The sequence below is a fragment of the Felis catus genome, chromosome A3 (genome assembly GCF_018350175.1).
Source record: "Felis catus isolate Fca126 chromosome A3, F.catus_Fca126_mat1.0, whole genome shotgun sequence".
NCBI lineage: Eukaryota > Metazoa > Chordata > Mammalia > Carnivora > Felidae > Felis > Felis catus.
Genome location: NC_058370.1, coordinates 1,236,723 through 1,256,960, shown reverse-complemented (window position 1 = coordinate 1,256,960; position 20,238 = coordinate 1,236,723). Strand labels below are relative to the sequence as shown.

Genomic DNA, 20,238 nt, shown 5'->3' with positions numbered 1-20,238 from the left:
TCAAGCAGGACAGCCCACCTTTTCCACAAAATCTCCTTCAAGGAGCGTCTTATGTTCTGCCGTATCTGTGAATTTGGCTGTGACAGGGCAGGGCTCGAGGTCCCCAGGCGTCCTGGGGCCGGAGGAGCCAAGGGGCTGGAGGTGGCCACCGGCTTCCTGAGGGCCCCTGCCAACGCGGCAGAGCCCGGTGACTTTTTGGAAGCGGACGTGGCAGTCCCAGGCGCCAGCCTGGCCTGCTTGGCGGTGGGGGCGCCACCCGGCGGGGCAGCCGAGAGCCACGGCCTCTTGGGTATGGTGCCCTTGAAGCCCGACGGCGACTTCTTGCCGGCCACTTTGGCTGCTGCTGCGTTTGCGAAGGGAGGGGACTTCTTCGGCAGGAGGTTTCTGGGTGAAGGTTGTTTGCCGCCTGCTGAGGAGCCCGGAGGGGCCATCTTCTTCGGCCCGACAGCCACCACTGCGGTCTTCTCCTCCACACGCCTGTCCTCCTTCATGGCTGCAAGTGAGACATGAACACGCTCAGTGAGGCAGGGAGAAGGTGGCTGTGCGGTCACCCGACTCAAAAAGCACGCTCGCCCTGGAACCAGCAAAGTTTACCGCGCGTTACTCCGGGACGGCAACCTAAAATCAGGAAGTTCACGAGTGTCAGTTAGGGGTTGCCAGCAATATTTGTAAGTGGCCACGCCGTATTTCAGAAAATAATGTTTTGCTATCTTATTATGTTAAACCTTTCACTTCAAGCAACAAACCTGAGTTTCCAAAGCCTTAATTTAAATCACTAACTTGAAAATTGAATGACAAATTTTGCAGGATCAGAAAAAGATTCAGAAGAACACTTTCACAGACAAGTGTAATGTTTTTGTGAACCTGAGTGTAGAAATCAGACAGACGCGTTCTCTGTAAACCCATGTTCGCTGGCCCTTGGGCTACGGTAGGGCGAGCTGCACTGCTGGGGGCCGCACCGCACACGGGTGTCCCCACCCCACCCCACCCCCCCAATCTGGACAGCAGTCAAGGGCAAAGGAGGGCATCAGTGCAAGAGGGAAAGCTGAGGGGACCCACGGCACAGGGAAGGTCAGCCGCTTCACGTGCAAAGAGAGGCGGTGTGACAGATGTCCCCACGGTCTTCTGCTTGTACTCCATTATGGGGCAGGACGCTAAATTAGCGCTTTTGATCCAAACAAGGGCTGTGGTCGAGAGCTAAAATAATGTGCAAAGTTCTTCACTTGCACACAAATCTTTACGTGACGCTGGCACATGTCGGTGGGGGAGAGAAAGGACGGAAAGGACCGATGGTCTCGATTGTGATCAGACCGTCAGGGTGAAGGTGTGAGGGAAGCAAGGGAGGCGGTTCTGGGCCAGTGTCGCAGCCCCTCCAGGGACACAGCTGCTCGGGGAGCAGCGCAAGCAGGAAGGTCATGGACGGCCCCTGGTGGGTGCAATGTAGAGTGACAGACAGGGGTCTGGAGGAGCCAAATGGCCAGGATACCGCGTGGGGATGCTGTCGAGGGTGGCGGTTAAGTCACTCAAGGGACCACCGGAGAAACTGCCTCTCAGACACTAAAATGGGGGGGTGGGGGTGGCTTCGACATACGCTCCAGCGATCTTCCGTCACGCGTCCGCCACCGCTGCTTCTCTTAACTGTTCTAAGGCACGAGGGAGAAAGTCTCCGGTGAGGGAAGAGGGGACCCAACCTGCAGACGAGGCCCTCGGGCAGCCGCAGGTCCCGGCCATGTGGGCAGAGGGCCAGTGCGCTGCTCTCACGGGCCTCCTCCCTGCAGCAGCCGACAGGGCCGGTGTAGCAGTGGGAACTGGAGGGCTTGGGACCTCAACTTCTCCGCTTTATAAACAAAACTTCCGGATCCTACCGAGTCTGTATCCAAGTGCGGCACGGATCCAAATCTCAGGCCAGCCGGCCTCACAAGTACTTGGCCACCGGGTTTGTCAACTCGGACTCCGCAGCCGGTATTTTCACCTCACAGAGCCTCCCGCCCACCCCGCCCAAGGTGGCCTGTGCGCCACCCCCACCCCACCTGTCATCACCTGTGCCCACCGTCACCAACAGCCACCCCTGTAAATGTCTCATGCCCTCGGGATCTGGACTTTTCAGGAAAGCACGCGGAAATGATGACTTCTTGCAAAGTAAGAAGCGGGCACATAATGGGGACAAGATAACATTTCTCCAGTCCCATCACATCATGTTCACAGACCTCAGGGGTCCCGGACCTCAACACTCAGACAGATTTTCAGCAACTCAGATTTGGCCACAAGGTCCACCTTGCTGCTGCTGGTGGTGGTGGTGGTGGGGGCTGCTAGTTCGGGGTGAAATCAGCTGGATGGCCCCTTTTCTTGCAGGAAGCAGGGGGCAAGAGAAGAGCGGCCCAGCAAGGACAGGGACAGAAGCAAGGCCCCCAGCACACGGACCTTGAGCAGAGGCAGGCAGCTGGCCACCAGCAGCCGTCATGACAAATGAGGCCCAGAACTGGTTCTGACACTGCCTTTCATGAAGACAAACTCTGCCACGACCACTTTAGGAGCACACTTAGAAAGCTGGCCTAGGGCACTTCCAGATACCCTGGGAAGGCTGGTCGCGTACAGGACACCTGTGTGATGGCACCAGAAGCAAATCTCGACACTTGACATTTGAGTGGCTGCATTTCACTTAAGGTGAAAAACTGGAACTCTCAAAACGCGTACTTCTGGGGCGCCTGGGTGGCTCGGTGGTTAAGCGTCCGACTTCGGCTCAGGTCATGATCTCACGGTTCGTTGAGTTCAGGCCCCACGTCGGGCTGTGTGCTCCAGGCTGAGAGCCCGGAGCCTGCTTCGGATTCTGTGTCTCCCTCTCTCTCTGCTCCTCCCCCATTCTCACTCTCTCTCAAAAATAAACATAAAATTTTTTTTTTAAATAAAAAAATAAAACGCTTACTCCAAAGTGTCCCGGTCAGAACCTAAAATCAATACTTCCACTTGTCTGACCTGTTTTCTCTTTCAGCAAAAAGCCAAGTCAGCATCATTTTTAGGACATTCCCAATACGTAGGATTAAAGTGACCTATTACCCAAGAACGCTTCGGTGGTAAATGAACACAATCTATTTAAAAAGCAGAGGGTGGCTTTCCTTGTTCACCATGCTGCTATTTTATAGAACCGGTTGCTACCTCTTTAAGATCAGCTCCTGTCATCCCTCATCTGGGCTCGAGGGAGTATATAAAAAGGTATGACAATTAGATAAAAAAGCAGATTATTAGTACGATGTTCTGAAACTGATGGGGACGCCACCAGTGCATCGGACACGCCCATCTTCCACTCTGACAGGCTGAAAACGTTCACCGTGCTTCTATCCGGCAAGCGCGGCAGACCCCGCTGCATTTGGTCCCCCTGCCAGCTGGGCCCGCGTTGGCTGCTGCCGGAGTGACTGGCCCTGCACGGCACCGGAATGCTGTCGCAGTGAGAGAATCTCTATTTTTGAGCAGAGCTAAAATCAAGTTTGCAGACTCTTTATCCAGATTCACTAAATGTAGGATGCCGTGTATAAGTTTCCAGAAGAGCAAGGAATAACTGTATACAGCCAACCAAAAAAACGTTATTCTAGACAGCCACCCAAGGGCAGCTTCAGGGGACCGTCGATTGGCCCCAAGCACTGAAGGACTCTCCGGTCCGCCAAGGCGAGGTGTCTGCACTCCCCGCTGGAGGCTGCTCGGCCTGCTGGAGGGAGACCGCCCGGCGGGAGCATGCCGAGCCTGTGCCACTCTGGCAGCGAAGGCTCCCTCAATGCCCACACCCTGGGGCCCGCTCGCGGGGAACGCCGGGCCAGGCAGGACTTAAGGGGCTCGCCGGGACTCTAGCAGCCAGAGGAAGGGCCGCTCCCGAGGGGTCAGGCCATCAGCCCAGATGGAGCGGTTTCTGCCAGATCGGGCCGCTTGTTGGTGACAGAGATGAGCACTTTCGGGCAAAGCCTAGCAAGAGGGCACGGCAGGCCAGGCCAGCGTGCACGCCCGGATCGGAGCCTGTCACAGTGCCAGGCGGTAGTGGTGCCGCGGCATCGCTGGCCACTGGGTGGCACTGGCGGGCCTCAGCGGAGTCGGGAGCCCCGGGCTGCAGCAGAGGAAGTGGCAGCCGCTCAGGCTCAGGTGAAGCTCCCGCCCCGCACGGCCCTGGCGGCCCCAGACACGTCTAGGGACTGCCCTTCACGGGAACCGGTGACAAACCCTCAGTGCGGCTGCAAATTGCTCTAAAGCTTTTGTGCTTCTGGTCCTGCCCAAACTAGTACCAGTTTACCCTAAAAACTCCCCAAGATGAAACTCAGGCACACCTGCCTCGGGTGACCGGCTATAAAAGCCAAAGAAAGAAAACAGTGCTTCAGGGCGTTAGGCGCCGGCGGGCTCCACGGGGCAGGTAGGTCCCCCAAGGCCCCAAGTGAGAGACCACATGCCCCTCGCAGACCCGCCCACTGGCTCAGGATCCCAGCCCCTGCTCCCACCCCGCCGGCCCCAACTGTGCCCCTCAGCTGCGAGCCAGGCCACCCTGCCCCGTGGGCTCCACCACAGGAAGGGAAGGCACAGGGCCGGGAGGGCCGGGCAGGCCGGGCGGCCCCGTGTTTCCCACCTCTGACGGCCAGGACTTATCCTGGTACGAAAAGTGAAGTGAACCAGAGCAAGACAAAACCAGTTTGCTCTTGTGCCTTTGCTTAAACGCTTGAAAGTGCATTTTTCTTCGAGAAGCACAATAAAGTACCAACTTGCTTTTCTATCAGAAAGCACATATCACCTCCCGATGAACACTCAAGCAAGCATAAGCTGCACCCCGATGCTGCTCGGACTAGACACCATCTTCAGGAGGTCATTATGAAGACCCCCAGATTGTCACGGTCAGGGCTTCACAAGGCTTTTCTTACTGACGTCCCATATTCGAGTGACTTCCGCCTTAACAGAGAGGCGCGCAGAACTCTGCGAGAAACTTGCGGAATACGCCTGGAAGGAAGTCACTCTCCCTCATTTTAAGTTTCACGTCCAGTACTTTGAAAATCAACCCCGAAGCTCCTTCATATTGGATGGGTAATCCAGAAAGAACCAGTGACTGTCCTCCAACATGAACCACTTGGAAGAGACGGGACCAAGGTCTCGTGGGGAGATGGGCGCCTCGCCCTTCCTGACGACATAGCTGCCATCGGGGGAGTGGCCCACAGCCAACGCAGGACTGGACACAGGGCCCGAGGCTCCCGTGGGACTCAGAGCTCTGAACTGGCTGACAGGCATGACCGCAGCTCCCACCAGGGGTGACTGTGAGCAGGATCATCTGTGCCCAAGTGGTTTACTAGTTCACCCAACACACTAGGGGCCTGAGCCACATTAGGAGAGCCCGCTGACCTTTCTCTGTCCATCCCTCGTCCCAAAGGGCCCCGTTGAGCAGAAACCACCAGGCTGCTGGCCCCGTGCAGACCAGAGTCAGGGCCCTGCCGCAGTTACCTCTGTGTGCTCCTGGCTGAGCTTCTCCAGGCTCTCACCACTAGTAGAGGGCCCAGCCTTCTCTCAGCAAAGTTTCTTCGGTTTACTGAAGCAAAGAATACAGCTATGTGCACAGGGACGCATCGCACACATATAATCAAGAACGTCCTAGCTTTATGCAGACAGCCCTGAAATCCCTGTGCTGCACCCGTGGGACTACAGCAGCGCCGTCGAAGGGACCTGTGGACTCCGGGACACCGAGGCCCGCAGACGGACTGTCCTGCAGCCTGTCTTTACGTAACAGAGCAGGTTCGCAGCTCCCCAAAGTCACTGGCCTGAGTGAGGCCTGCCCTGCTGGAAACTTCCGGCACCCCCCACCTGCCAGGGACTGTAGCACAACTACTAAGGGGGCGGCACTGGGAGCTACAGAAGGTTTCCTCTCGAGTGTTAAGTTGACGGGCATGTGAAACCTTTCCCTGACCTGTCTTGTTAGTTTTAAGCTTGTAAAAAGTAAAACTGCTTAAAATGCCAGAAGATGATCACCTGAGAACTCAGAAAACTCCAGCTACGTGGATAACGTTAAAGACTCGCCAAGCCAAATCTTTTATCAGTACAAGTTTTGGTTTTTCCTCTAATTGGTTCAGATGTACCAGGTCTGATTGGTCTCCAACCACATTTTATTGCCAAGGACCATTCTGGAACGGACTGATAAAAATGGCTCCCGCAACTGGCAGAACCCAAGGATTTCCATTTCTACAAAGTATTCCTGGGTCCTAGTGCCCCCCCCCCATATTTGTTATAGGAAATTTAGGGCTCCTAAGCATGCCTCCGGAGCCCACACCCCTAGTTATCCTCGTGAAAATCCACGTTCTCCTTGATCCATTTCGTAAGCAGGTGGACAGTGAGGTGTGCCCGGCACTTAGCGAGGAGATGCTTCTATCTGTGTGAGCAGTTTTAAGACATCTGAGCTTGGGTGGAGAGGTTGCTAGGGTGTCCATTCTACTTCTCAACTAGATGAAACCGCAGAAATCCCATTTTCCAGTCAAAATCTGTTCAGAACCCCAGTGTCTGAAGTCCCCTAATGAGCCCACACAGGGGATCCAAGGTACCAGGAATGGTGCATATGGATATCAGAATTCCACTTCACTTCTGAACTCTGATAAATCAGGGGCATCTTAGAAAAAAGTTTTCAGCCCTCTTCATGCCTTAACAGGAGGTTGACCCAACAGTGAAAAAGAACAGAAAAAAATAAGGTTATCAAAACAAAGGAGTACCATGACTTGAGTGAAGAAATAAAGTGGCAATTGCTTCTAGAAGTTAAAGAAACTGTACAGAAATCCTCAAAAACAAAAAAACGAGTCAGAGGAACAATGGTATGTGAATTGCATCACCCCTGCTGATGTTTCTGTGAGAAGCAGGAAGAGCTTCTGAGTCCTTCCCTGTTTGATGGGAGGTCTCCCTGCACCCATGTTCACGGCTGCCCCACACCCACAACCCAAGGTCAGCACCAGCGGCCTGGGAAGGAGAGGGAAGCCCGGGGCACCTCCGGGGTCAGAGTGTCGTTCCCTCAACAGTAGGCAAGACAGGTTGGGTGGCAATTTGCCCACAGACTTGACACGTACCCGGGTCAACGTGGGAATGCCTCCTCCTAACCACTGTCCCAATGCCAGCTGGACCCTAACCCAGGAGAGCACTCTGCGGCCAGCCAGAAAGGAAGGAGGTGGTCCCCGTGGGGACGCAGGGTTCTGCTGTGTGTGTGCACGCTGCCTGTGACCCCAACTGTGAGGTGATAGTTTGGGGGGAGAGAGGCAGAGACACAACTGCTACTCACCGAGACCGAAGTCGGGTATTTTACTAATGACCGGAAGATGATATTTCTGGCGCAACAAAAAGGGATGAGAAGCAACTAGCTCAAAAGTGTGTCCCTTATGCATTCCATAAATGGCGGCTATCCATCAGCTTTAATTTTGAGATGTGAGTGTGCTGAGAAAGGCCAGCAGTCACTCATCTGTCCCCTGTCAGCTGAAGCAGCTCGGGCCTCAGCGGGGTGGCTGATGTGCAGAGGAAGCAGGCAGAGGTGAGAGGAGCAGAGAAGTAGAGGTGAGAGAGCAGAGCAGCAGGTGGAGGTGAGAGGGGCAGAGCAGGCCTCCTCCTGGACTCCCTACCCCGTGTGCCCACCGTCCTCGCCCAGCACTCCTCCACCCCCACCCCCACGCGCACGGGGAGCCTCACAGCAGCTTTTCTAGGTCTGGTCGACAGAGATGGAACTGTACTGCAGCCGGCCAGGGCTTCCGGGGCGACTCCCGGTTTCCTTTGTCCTGTCACGTGCCTGTGACCAACTCTGAGCACTGTGGCACAGTGTTCCAAAGTGAACTGCTCCTGCACCGCCCCCCCCCCCCCCAGCATTCATCCGTGATGCTCAGTGATGCTCATTTGCGGGGACGTGCGTGAGGTATGCAAAAGTGCTATTCTGCTGAAAATCTGAGACAGGTCGCGAGCAACGAAGTTCTCAGCTCAACAACCTAAGGTGTATCAGCGACTCATTTTAACACAGCAATTGGTTAATCCTGTAATTTAATAGCTCACTCCTAACTCCCCCTCCCCACCCACCTAGTACTGCCTTGTAATTCCGTAGGTCTCAGGTCACTTACATTCTCTGAGTGAGTAGTTACACATTCCCAACCACACGGGCTCTAGCAATGACCTACAGGAGCACCCAGCTCCTGCGCTCAGGAGAATGCAGCACGCAGTCTACACTCTTGGAATTTAAGACTACTCAGTATTTTGGAATTTTTGTAAGAAGCACAAAACAATATAAAAGAACATAAATTAAAACGGAACAAAAAGAATCTTAATAATGGAGTACACTGCGCCCTATGGATCAATTTAAGTTTCCAGAATTTTGGAGCGCCTGAGAAATGAGCGAACAGAAAGGACCCCACTGCACGCTCTGGCCCAGGGCGCCTGTCCGAGGCTGAGGGCCCCACCCGACAGCGCACGCCCCCCGCACGCCCCCGGAGAGGAGTCGGGCACCAGGGAGCGCGGCACTCCCCCTCCACCGGGGGCACTGCTCCAAGGGTCAGGCCGCACGCTCACTTACCTTAGAGCATATGGAGCAGCGGTAAACAATCTTCAAAGCTGGAGTGTGTGTGTCTGTGTGTGTGTGTGTCTGTGTGTGTGTGTTTGTGTAGTATTTGAATCAGACATGAAAAAAATTCCTGCTGGATCCAAACTGACTGAACTCCTGAAAATCCTACTTTAGTTGAGCATCCGGTGCAGCACTGCCCGCAGAGGCCTCCCCGCGCCTCTGCGCGGAGAGAGGAGGCGGAGGCCCCCGGACTGGTGGGGTCTGAGTGCCGGAAGCGCAGCCCCTCAGTGAGACCTCGCTGGAGACCACGGATACTTACCAGAGCCCGACAATAAAAATGAATGAGATTAAAGACCTAGATCGCCAGGTGAAACTAAATTTAGCAATGAGGTTTGTACAGCTTTTTGAGGTTTGTACTGACAGGAAGCGCCAACACACTGAGGAGGTGCACGGGGCTGGAGGCATCCCGGACTCGGAAATCTGCTCCGATCTTTGAAGGTGCACCATTAAACGTGGCTAAAGCTCCTAGTTCTGGACAGGCCCAAGTGCTGGCTGTCCAGAAAGACCGGGAAGGGTCCAGACGCTACCCCTAGGTGATACATACATTTATACAACAGTGGTGGCCAGGGGGCAGCAGTCTGTTCTGGCTTTACTGCATTGTAATTGTGGTCGCTTGCCCAGGACGGCGTGCCCTCACAGGTCGCTTCCTTCACGAACACCTCGCTCCTCGAAGGGGCCACTGTCGCCTTCTTCGCTATGTTTTCTTTCTTGTCTGGAGGTGGTCTCTTATGCACAGAAGAGATTCGCACGCCTGCCTGGATAACCAACAAAACCCCAATCATTACGGAGGTCAGAGAAGAGCCTTCGCTCGCTGCGCTTCACGACGAAAGGCATGATACGCTCTACGGTTGGGGTCGTTTGAAGCCCCTCGCCACCCTGAGCGAGGTGCAGAACCCTGGGGAGCGATGGACTCGAAGGAGGACCTGGGTGACAACGTGTTGGGTAAGCCCTGTGGACGCCAGGACGTGGAGGAAAGTGGCGTCCCGCCTCCTGGGCTGGGCACTCGGCGTTGCTGCCACGGCCCTGTGCACAGCAGCAAGTGCTGCTCTGGGGAGCCTGGGATTCAAAATCACCAGCTTTAAAATTTAAGCCATCTAAAGGCTGAGCAGCATTTAAGAACAACTCCCCCAAACAGCACCACAGACACCCTGCTTGTCACAAACATAACGGGACTGAAACAGCCAAGCCAAGCTGAGCTCAAACTCTGGTCAAGGGCTTCCTGGTAACACAAGTGCCCGTGACCTTAAAGCATCCCGGGTTCTTCCCAGATCACATGCAGCACAGAGCAATTCCACGTGGCAGGTCTTCAAGTGCGGCCCAGTCTGGCCGCAGGGGACCCACGCCACCCTTGCTGTGTGTGAGTGCAAGGTGCACACGCTCTGCCGGGGCCCAGCTCTTCTCCCGTGCGAGCGTGACGCCCTCGCCGAGAGGGCGGACAGAAGACGTGCGCATTTGTGACTCTGACAGGAGCGCTGTGGAGGGGCACGGGCCCAGCCAGGCCACAAAGGCCACCGAAGGTGCCCGCCTGCCACCCGCTTCTCATGTCAACGACTCACAGGGCTAGTCTCGCTCAACTTACCTGGACGCTACATTTCGGGAGAATGAGCTTTTCTGGCTTCATCTTGGTCTTGTCTTTAGGTTTTGGTTTTTGTTCTTTACCCGCGCTTAGAGATTTCATGGTAGCTGCGGCGTGTTTCAGAATACAGTCGCTGCTGCAGTAAACCGAGTCAGGCTGCGCCACGTTCGAGCACCCGGGGCCGATACAGTTTGAGGCACCAGGAGCCTCTACCACCTGCAGGATGAAACGCAGGGCTTCAGCGTGCTCACCTGTTTTAGCGGTTACAGCGCTTTGGGAACCACTTACTAGTAGCGACGTCACGATTTTTAACGGAGGCACTAACTATGTTTCTGGTAAGAACAAAAACACATCTCCGTTTATCCAAAGCACCCGGACCATCTGTCCCTTGGCTAGGCGCTTACGGTAACTACCCCTCATGCCACCCGTGGCAGGCAGGACTCGAAGGGGACCCCGGGACTCTGCCCTGGTGCACGGCCTCTGTGGACCTCTGAACACAATGGGATTTCACACCCATAATTAGGTTCCATTACAAGGCAGACAGGAAGAGATTTCGCTGATGTACTTGAGATCCCAAATGAGACTCTTCTGAATAACTGAAAGGGCCTGGCTTAGTCAAGTGAAAACCATAAAAGAGGGACCGGGCCTTGCAGCAGAGAGGTTTTCAAAAAGCAAGTGGTCCTGTGCAGGAGCCCCCACGGCCAGGTTCTGAGGGGGAGGCTGCCAGATGGAATGCACAACACCCAACTCAATTTGAATCTCCGAGAAACAACGAGTGACTTTTAGTACCACTGTGCCATAGACACCGCACAGGGCACATTTAGACACAAAACCGTGGGGAGTCTTTCAGAGGCGGGTCTCTCCCCAGCCGAGCCTCCAATGAGACCCCAGCCTGCAGCGGCACCTGGGGTGCAGTCTCTTACGACCCTGTGCAGAGGCCGCTGACCCACAGAAACTGAGCTGATAAATCATGCTGTGCAAGGCCACTAAGACTGTGGTCACTCGCTAGGCAAGCAAGAGGGACCTCACCTACCACGAGATCTTACCCCGTGCACTTCTGTTAACATTTGCCAACGTGTGGGGTTTTTTTTTGGTGGTCAAGACTAAAATACACATGAACCTATCCCTCAAGTGTACTTGAGCAAAATCTTACTTCTCCAATTAACGTATTCTGAGATTGTTTTTCTTCCACAAAATCCAAGTTTAACCAAGAATAAAATTAAGCCTGTATAACCTCAAACAGATCAACAATAAAGACCTGAAATTAAGGTGACTTTTCCCGTTAATTTCCAATTCCATGAATTTTTTTTTTTTAACTTTTTTTGACGTTTATTCATTTTTGAGAGACAGAGCATGAGTTGGGGGAGAGACAAAGAAAGAGGGGGAGGGAGACACAGGATCCGGAGCAGTCTCCAGGCTGTCAGCACAGAGCCTGATGCAGGGCTCGAACCCACGAACTGTGAGATCATGACCTGAGTCGAAGTCGGACGCTCAACCGACTGAGCCACCCAGGCGCCCCTCCATGAATTTTCCTTAATGACCGAACATGATATGAACAGTGAGCATCACACCCCCACTCAGTACGTCCTGGCACTCCTCGCTGGCCACCCTTAATTGGTCCAGACCTCACGGCACTTGTACCTCGAGGCTCCCACAGCCCTCACGGCTTCTGCATGCCCAATGCCCACTGAAGGACAGGCCTCCAATTCAAGGCCATCCAGGACTCAGGAAGGGCTGTGGGAACGTGCTCATGAGGGTCTGTGACACTGCTCAACAGCACAAGCTGAACATACATGAGAGAAAGGACAGAGCACCATGGTCCTAGAGACCTAAGAGCCAGCTAGAAGGAGAAGCACGTAGCAGAGCTAGGAAAAGAGAGACTGAGCTGGCGGGAGCACCGGGAGCACCTGAGACTGTTACAGGCGGTCAGGCCAGAGGGATCTCCCGCCTTCCCGCCCGGGGACCTTGGATCACCAGCACTGCCCTTGGTGCTCGCAAGACCACCAGCCCTCTCACGATGGTGGGGTCAGGTGATACAGGTGTACGTTTACTTCAGGAGCTCAAAATAATTTCGTTAACATGTGCATGTGAAGATCGAGACTCCAGAAAGAATATTTAAGAAAAACGGACTCAGGGGCGCCTGGGTGGCGCAGTCGGTTAAGCGTCCGACTTCAGCCAGGTCACGATCTCGCGGTCCGTGAGTTCGAGCCCCGCATCGGGCTCTGGGCTGATGGCTCAGAGCCTGGAGCCTGTTTCCAATTCTGTGTCTCCCTCTCTCTCTGCCTCTCCCCCGTTCATGCTCTGTCTCTCTCTGTCCCAAAAATAAAATAAACGTTGAAAAAAAAAAAATTAAAAAAAAAAAGAAAAACGGACTCTAAGTTATTTTTATTTAAAGAGAGAGTGCGAGTGGGGGAGAGGGACAGAGGAAGAGACAGAAAGAATCTCAAGCAGTCTCCACCCCACGACTCTAGAATCATGACCTGAGCCAAAATCAAGAGGTGGACGCTCAACAGACTGAGCCACCCAGGCACCCCCCAAAAATCAAACTCTATAAATACGTGTTTAAGGAAAACGTTAACTTGATAATAACCATACAGGAGATAGACAGGACTTAAATAAAAGGTCCCCTGTGGCGTCCTGCAGGGGCACGAGTGCGGGAGGCCCACGAAGCGAAGTGCAGAGGACTGCCTTCCAGCAGAGCCCAGCCCACGGCAGACACAGCGCCCTGCTCCGAGAGAAAGAATCTCGAGTCCCGACACTGTTCCCTCTGTGGACGGGAACCTGTGATCTATGGGGTCCGCCCCTTCCGCTGGCCTCGCACACCAGTCAGTACTTACGGGCTGGAATATCTTGAGCTTTTTCTTGCTGCTGGGGTTTGCAGCTTTCTCAATTCTGCCCTTTATTCCTTGGTCCTCACTGGACTTCTGCTCCACCGTCCCCATGCTGGTGCAGTCGGCGCCGTCTGAGTCTGTGGGCCCGCACCCGGCCTCCTGCTGCTCTGTGCCCTCGGGCTCCGCGTCGTCCCGCACCTGCAGGATGGTGCAGTGCGGGCAGATGTAATCCTCGCCGTTGCGCTCCAGGAGCCTTCCCCGAGCCTCGGAAATGCCCACACAGTCGCCGTGAAACCACTCTTCACATCGGTCACAGCAGATCATAAACCTAAAATTATACAATAATGGTATCAGGACTGGAAAACACGACAAACGCTCAATTTTTGGTACGTTAAAAAATGAATTGGCTTTAAAACCCTATTATGAAAAAAAGCAAAATACAGGAAAGAGGGAAGAAAATAATGACTATTCAATGCCCTTCTCTTGAATTTACCATCATTCAAATTCGGGTCTTTTTGTTTCGGGGGGGGAGGGGGGGCAGCATTCTGGGAGTGAGCTGCCCGGCTCCTGGCATTCCAGCCTGCAGACCACGCTCGTCTCCCGCCCCCCACCCAGCCACAGCCTGCCCCTGTGCCCCCTTCCAGAATGGTGTAGAGCAGCGCTGTGCAAGGGGCCTCTAGGAGGATGGGGGCATCCCAGTCTGTGCTGCCTCACGAGCAGGACAGGGGGCGGCCCCGGGCCTACCTGTTGTTGTGCGGCTGACGACATATGCAGTACAGAGCGTTGGGCTCGTAGGCCTCACACTCGGGCCGCTGCCGGCCCGTGTCCCTGGGGTCTCTGCCTTCCATCCCCTGAGCCGCCTTCCCTTCTGGCTCCTGCTCTCTGCCGTCTTTCTCGGCCTCCGACACGGTGCCCTGCTCGGCCTCAGGCTCCTGCTCGCCGGGCAGCGAGCTCTCTGTGGCACCGGCCGCCTCCGTGCCGCCGGTCTGCGTGGGACCCTGCTCTCGGCGCTTCCTCCGCAGACGGCTCTGGAGGCTCCTGGGGGATCTGTCGGCCGCCGCCTGCTCCCGCTGTCTCCGTAGGCGGTTCTGCAGTTCCTTCAAAGTCAGCCCGTCGCTGTCACTGTCAGAGGTGTCGTCCTCACCCTCACCCCCTTTGGCCTTTGTGGGGGCGGCCGGCTGCTCCTTGTCCCCCGCGGAGCCTGCCGTGGGCCCGCCCTTCCCCTCCGACGTGCTCTCCACGCTCCCTTCCGATGCCGTCTCCACGTCCGTGACGGGACAAGACACTGGCTCGCCGGAGTCCTCCAGGGAGACGGGCGCATTCTTCCTTCCTCGCCGTCGGACCGTCGTGAGAAACTCTTCCACGCGCTCGGTCCGCTTCGGCTGCCTCCCGCTGCGCCGCAAGGAAAGGCCCTGCTGGGGCTGCTGCTCCAGAGCGTCCGCCTCGGCATCCCCGGCACCCTCTCGCTTGGCGATGGTGGTTCTTCGAAAGCCCCACGTTTTCCTGAATTCTTTGCTGGTGGGTTTGATGGCCTTGGGTGCTTCCTCATTGCTCGGGCCACCTTTTTCATCCATACCTAACGGGGAAACGACCAAACCACAAGCGACGTTAACGAGGTGACATTTCTGGGCCAATGACCAACGATCCTGGAGCTGAAAGTGCACGCGGCCTTTAATCCACACAACGGAGGGGGCGCGGGGGCAACAACAGCTTTCTACCTACATGGAGTGAAGGTGTCCATTAAAACCAGTTACCTTTTTAGAAAAAATTTTAAGTTTAGTTATTTTTTGAAGTTTATTTTTGAGAAAGAGGGAGAGAGAGAGTGCACGCAGAGAATGGGCACAGAGGAGAGAGGAGAAAGAGAACCCAAGCAGGCTTTGTCTTCCCTGTCAGCACAGAGCCCGATGCCGGGTGTGAACCCACAAACTGAAATTGTGACCTGAGCTGAAATCAGGAGTCAGACGTTCAATTGACTGAGCCACCCAGGTGCCCCTAAATTTATTTGACTGAGAGAGCATGCATGAGTGCATGTGAGCAGGGGAAGGGCAGAGGCTGGGAGGGAAGGGGGAAGAGGGAGGGGGAGAGGGGGAGAGAGGGAGAGAGGGAGAGAGGGAGGGGGGGAGGGGGGGGGAGGGGGGGAGGGAGGGGGGGGAGGGGGGGGGAGGGGGGGAGGGAGAGGAAAAGGGAGAAAATGAATCCTAAGCAGGCTCCACTGTCAGCACAGAGCCCAACGTGGGGCTCAATCCCATGAATGATGAAATCATGACCCGCGCTGAGATCAAGAGTCGGTCACTTAACAGACTGTGCCACCAGGCGCTACAAAATGAGTCATCTTGACCGAAGATTCCTAACAGGCAGTAACAGGAGATTTGAGGGGACTCATTAGAGAAGATTTAATAGCCACACGTTCAATGTTTAGTGGAGAACCGCAGCCAGCAAATCCAGCTGGTCCCTCGCCCCTCAGCTGCCCAGCACAGGGCTCCGCAGGACAGGCGGTGGGGGCAGTGCACGGGGCATGAACAGAGGAGGGCCGGCTTTCGGGGGAGCCCCCACCCCCCACCCCAGCACAGCTACAGAACGACGTGTCGGCTCGAGGACCAGCTGCTTCCACCCTGGGTTTCAGAGCCCTGAGCTGCTATGTAAGACGTCCGGCTGCCCCGCTAGAGGGAAGGGCATGGAGCAGGTGTGGTGCTCGTGCCCGCACCCCAACCCTGAGGTGAGCTGAGTGCCACCCTGCCCTGCGGATACCTCATGGAGGTGAGGATCGCACAGGTAAGAAGTAACAGATAATTTGGACACTTGAGAAAATAAAGCCCGAGGCAACAGCTTTACGCGTATTTATTCTCTGCTCTTAACTTCCTAGTAGATTACTAAAAGGTCATGCTCGTGAAAATTCTACTCTTGCTTCAAATGATAAAATCTGGGGGAAAAAACCAGTATATACCTTGAGAATTTTTTTCCAAGCTTCCCAGGCTTCAATCACATTTAAATGCTACTGCAGACTCAGATTCTATGCCATGTTCCAGTGTAGGGGAAGGACTGCTATGGAATGAAAACCTTCAAAATACAAAATATACAAAATTCAAAACCACACGTGACCTGATTCTTCACTCCCCACAAGGTGCTGTCTGTCCCTTCCCGCTTTTCTGTCGAGAACTTGGCCAGCACACTCTAGCCAGTCGGAAGCTTGTGGGAGTGACTGTGACATCAGCACGCGTCCCCTCAAGGACCACAGCACTTTTCTGGTCACCTGAGATTTTGTGCAGGAAAAGCTCTCCTCAACAAAACGCAACTCTCACACAACGTCAAGTCTATGCTCCGATAAAACGCCAATGTGAAGATAAAGGAGTGCCGGCATCCGGCTCTCAGCACGTGGCTGAATGTTTCTCTGAACACCTTAGGACTAAAGTTTACTATTTCGAACAAGCAAATATGAATGTTACATGCTACCAGTTCCTTCACATAAGATGCCATCCGACTTGAAACCTATTAAGTGAAAAGGAGCTGCTGACATTTAACGCTATTTATACTTTACCTGCCGGAACACTGAAAGCTTGGACGCTTTTTCTGGAGGTCCAAACACCTGGCAGATGGAATCGCCTGGTCCAAGTAAACCACTAGGCCTCAAACACTGCCGTTGTCAGTCAAGGTTCACAAGTAACAATGAAGATTATCTCGAGACTATTCGCATGGAGTAAGCTCCTAAAAGAAAATAAAAAAATAATTCATAGGCGTAAGTAACTGGAACTAAAACCACGTTAAAAAAAAAAAAATCAACTTTCCAAGTAATCTGATTTGCCTGTATGTTACCACGTGACCCACAAAGCCATCCAGGGAGTCAAAAAAAGAAAAAGAAGAAAAGAAAAAACACAATCCTGTTCCTCAAGGACTTTTAATGAAGGGAAGACACAGTGACCACGCTCTGGATGGTGACCAGGCCAGCCCTGGAGCAGGAGCGGGTCCTGGCTGGCGCAGCGGGGAGGCTGGGAGGGAGCTGCAGGGAGAGATGCAGAGAGGTAGCAAAATCGGCTGCTTTCCAATCACGACCTCACTTCTGAGACAGACCCAGCTCCATAAAACCACACAGAGAGAGAACCAGGGAACGTGAAAAGGCTGCACCAAATCGCGTACGAACACAAGTACTTAAAAAATCTTAATGCTGTAGCCATGCCATCCTTTTAAAGGCCCAAGAAAAACTCTGAAGACCGTTATTTACAGTTACTTCCCGTGGTCCACGTGCGCGTGGCACAGCACACTCAGCCCTCCCCCGTATTCTCCCGCACCCAGTTAGACGCACACTGAACAGGCCCCTGTTCCCGGGCCGATCCTAGCTGATCTTTTCACACACTTCACACTCCACCCCGAGGGCGCCCCCTGCCAGCTGAACCCTCACCTCCAGCAGCCTCCGGTAAACTGCGGTTTCCTTAGTGAGCCCAGAACAAAGGCCAACATTCTGACGCTCCTCCTTTTAAAGAGACAGTGACCCCTCCACTCCGAGGAGGAGTGGAATCCAACCTCCTGGCCACCGAATCTCTCAAATGTGGTAAATGCATCTCAAATTGAGGCTTCAACACTTCAGATGCTTTGCTTCTCAGAAGAAACTATTATCTTGACTTTATATTTATCTTTGCAATATTACTTTTGTGATAATTTTCTCAGCCCAGAAATTCTACTATAAAATCGCACCCGGTGAAAAGCGGAGAAACCGTGTTGAACTTGGACATGGGGTGTAACGGAGAGAGTCCACTGCCCAGGAACCCGCAGCCCCGCCGGCTGTCATGGCTGTCCCCACCAAGGGGGGTGGGGGGGGGAAGGCGGGCGCCCCTGCCACCCGGAGACCCAGATGGCGATGGCGGGAAGTCACCGCTCTCCATCTCAGCATGGTGCCCTCCTTGGCTGCCTGGCGTAAGTCCTCCCCGCTCAAGGCTTCCCGGCGGCTCTCAGAGCCCCTTCATGCTCTTCAAAGCTGAGGGCCCCAAAGAGATTCTGTTTCCAACAGGCAAATGGAGAAAGTTTCCGGTTACTATAACTGGCAGCTCCCGCCCTGCACAGCCCGGGGCGGGCCCTGCAAGAGGGCGGAGCGCAGGCACCTGCTGGGGTGGGGGAAGTGCACCTGTCTGCACGGACCTGCTTCCCTACAACACAGAAGCCAGGGTGGCCTTGAGGCCAGTCCCCGGCTCCTCAAACGGCTTTACTTACCGGGGAACACCGGGCTCGTGCCAGCAGACAGAGGCTTTTCAAGACTGTCATTTGCACTTGAAACCTCAAATTTTATCACCAGTGGCGAATAGTGGCAGTTGCTTTCCCCGAGACTCCCATCTTTCACCTGAGAAAACGCCCCCTGAATGCGGAGCCGGTCGGTTCTCTCAGGGACCAGGGCCCTTCCGGAGGCTGCCGGGGGCCCTCTGGGGGACTCGCCATTTCACCGCAGGGGACGTTCGAAGGCCGGGACACCGCAGTGGTGAGGTCCCATCAGGTCCCCAGGCCTCGCTGCCGGCCCCGGGGATGCGGGCACCACGCCGGGAGGAGCCCTGCACGCCCTGCATGTGTGCAAAGCAACAGTCTTGCACTTGGGTATCAGAAGGGCCCAGGCGTTTCCTCCCATAAAACTGCTCTAAACCTGCTAAATTCTCCCTTCAGGATCTCCAACAACTTTTCAAAATGTTAGGCTGACAGTTGTGACTTTTTTTTTTAGTGTTTATTTTTGAGAGACAGAGAGAGAGAAAGAGGGCGAGCGAGCGCATGAGCAGGCGAGGGGCAGAGAAAGAGAATCCCAAGTAGGCTCTGAGCTGTCAGCACAGACCCTGACGCCCGGCTCGAACCCAAGAACTGTGAGATCATGATCTGAGCCGCAGTTGGATGCTTAACTGACTGAGCCACCCAGGTACCCCTAAAAATTTTCTTAAATTATTTTTTAAAATGCTTTTTTTTTGAGACAAGGTGCACACGCGAGAGCAGGGGAATGGGGGAGGAGGAGGGGCAGAGAGAAAGGGAGACCGAGGATCCGAAGCGTGCTCTGCGAGAATCGAACTGTGAGATCGTGGTCTGAGCTGCAGTTGGACGTTAACAGACTGGGCCACCCAGGTGGCCCTCTTTTTTAAAAAACACAACACAACAAACATCCACCCAAAACAGCCGTGGGTGCCAGTGCTGCAGGACATTCGACCTGGTAAACGCGAGGGCTCCGCGTCTAGGATGCGCGCTCACGGAAGGGACTAGGATGCGCCCGTGGACAGACGGGTCTCCGGTTCTACCAACCTACGAGACTGCCTTCCCGAAGACGCTATGCCGAGAACCACAGTGCAGTTCCCGTCTTCACAGCATGACGACTGTGAGGAAACAGCCAGCGCTGCGTCTCAAAAAGATCACACGAAGCGTGTGCCTGCCACGCCGCCACGCACCTGGTGGCAAACCTCCAACCCTTGAAACAATATTCAAAACAAGTGATGTCAGTTTTGAAAAAAACCTGCCAGCCAGAAATTACAGCCAATGGTGCAACACAGCCTCACAGTTTTGACTCATTAACCGAAAATTTAAAATTCTGCCAGGCCGGGCTCAAGCTCACGTTCATGCTTTGTATGAAGGGGCTTCCCTCCTCACAACCGCCCCTTTGTGGCTCACGATAAAGGGCTGAGAAGGTGCTAGGTTCCTCCAACTACTAAAAAGGAAAGAGATCCCAACTAAAGACTCTTTCCTGACACGAGGGCCCCCGGCGAGCACACAGGTCTGAGCACCGTCCTGGCCGCCAGCAGCGGGCTCTGCCAGCGCTCCCTCCGCTCACCAACCCTGGGGTCTGCGGCAGCAAACACCACTCCTGCCTTCTGACCCCGGCCCACAAAGGAAACTAAGCAATCCAATTTTTGTTTATCTGAACATCTACACAGAACCTGACTCGACGGCGTTAACTGCTTTTAAGTCTTTTACAGCCTATTCGAAGTTCTGCTGCTACCAAAACCCATGGTGGTTATTAAAACTATCTTGATGGGGGGGGGGGTGTCTGGGTGGCTCAGTCGGTGGAGCAGCTCAGGTCATGGTCTCGGGGTTCGTAAGTTTGAGCCCGGCATCTGGCTCTCTGCTGTCAGTGTGGAGCCCGTTTTGGATCCTCTGTCTCCCTCCCCCCCCCCCCCACGCATCTCCCCTGCTCATGCTCTCTTTCTCAAAGACAAACATTAAAAAACATTAAAAAAAAAAATTATCCTGATGAAATGAAGACGTCCGCAACACAGCCCAGATGTGTATATAAA

General features: G+C 54.5%; 1 protein-coding gene across 7 annotated transcripts in view; it reads right to left on the bottom strand.

Annotated features, from left to right (window-relative positions):
• The window catches only part of DIDO1 (death inducer-obliterator 1), a 51,207-nt gene that overhangs the window by 17,382 nt on the left and 13,587 nt on the right, over positions 1-20,238 (bottom strand). For 4 of the 7 annotated variants that reach the window (XM_023251015.2, XM_023251014.2, XM_023251012.2 and 1 more), the window contains exons 2-8: positions 16,530-16,696; positions 15,939-16,051; positions 13,739-14,570; positions 13,001-13,322; positions 10,167-10,379; positions 9,132-9,342; positions 19-493 (exon numbers count right to left, since the gene is read on the bottom strand). In XM_023251015.2, the coding sequence (XP_023106783.2) occupies positions 19-493; positions 9,132-9,342; positions 10,167-10,379; positions 13,001-13,322; positions 13,739-14,568 (2,051 nt within the window). In that variant the 5' untranslated portion in view covers positions 14,569-14,570; positions 15,939-16,051; positions 16,530-16,696. Of the gene's footprint in view, positions 1-18; positions 494-9,131; positions 9,343-10,166; positions 10,380-13,000; positions 13,323-13,738; positions 14,571-15,938; positions 16,052-16,529; positions 16,697-17,291; positions 18,752-20,238 lie in introns of those variants that run through there. The other 3 variants (XM_023251017.2, XM_023251016.2, XM_023251013.2) reach the window with 3 other exon arrangements.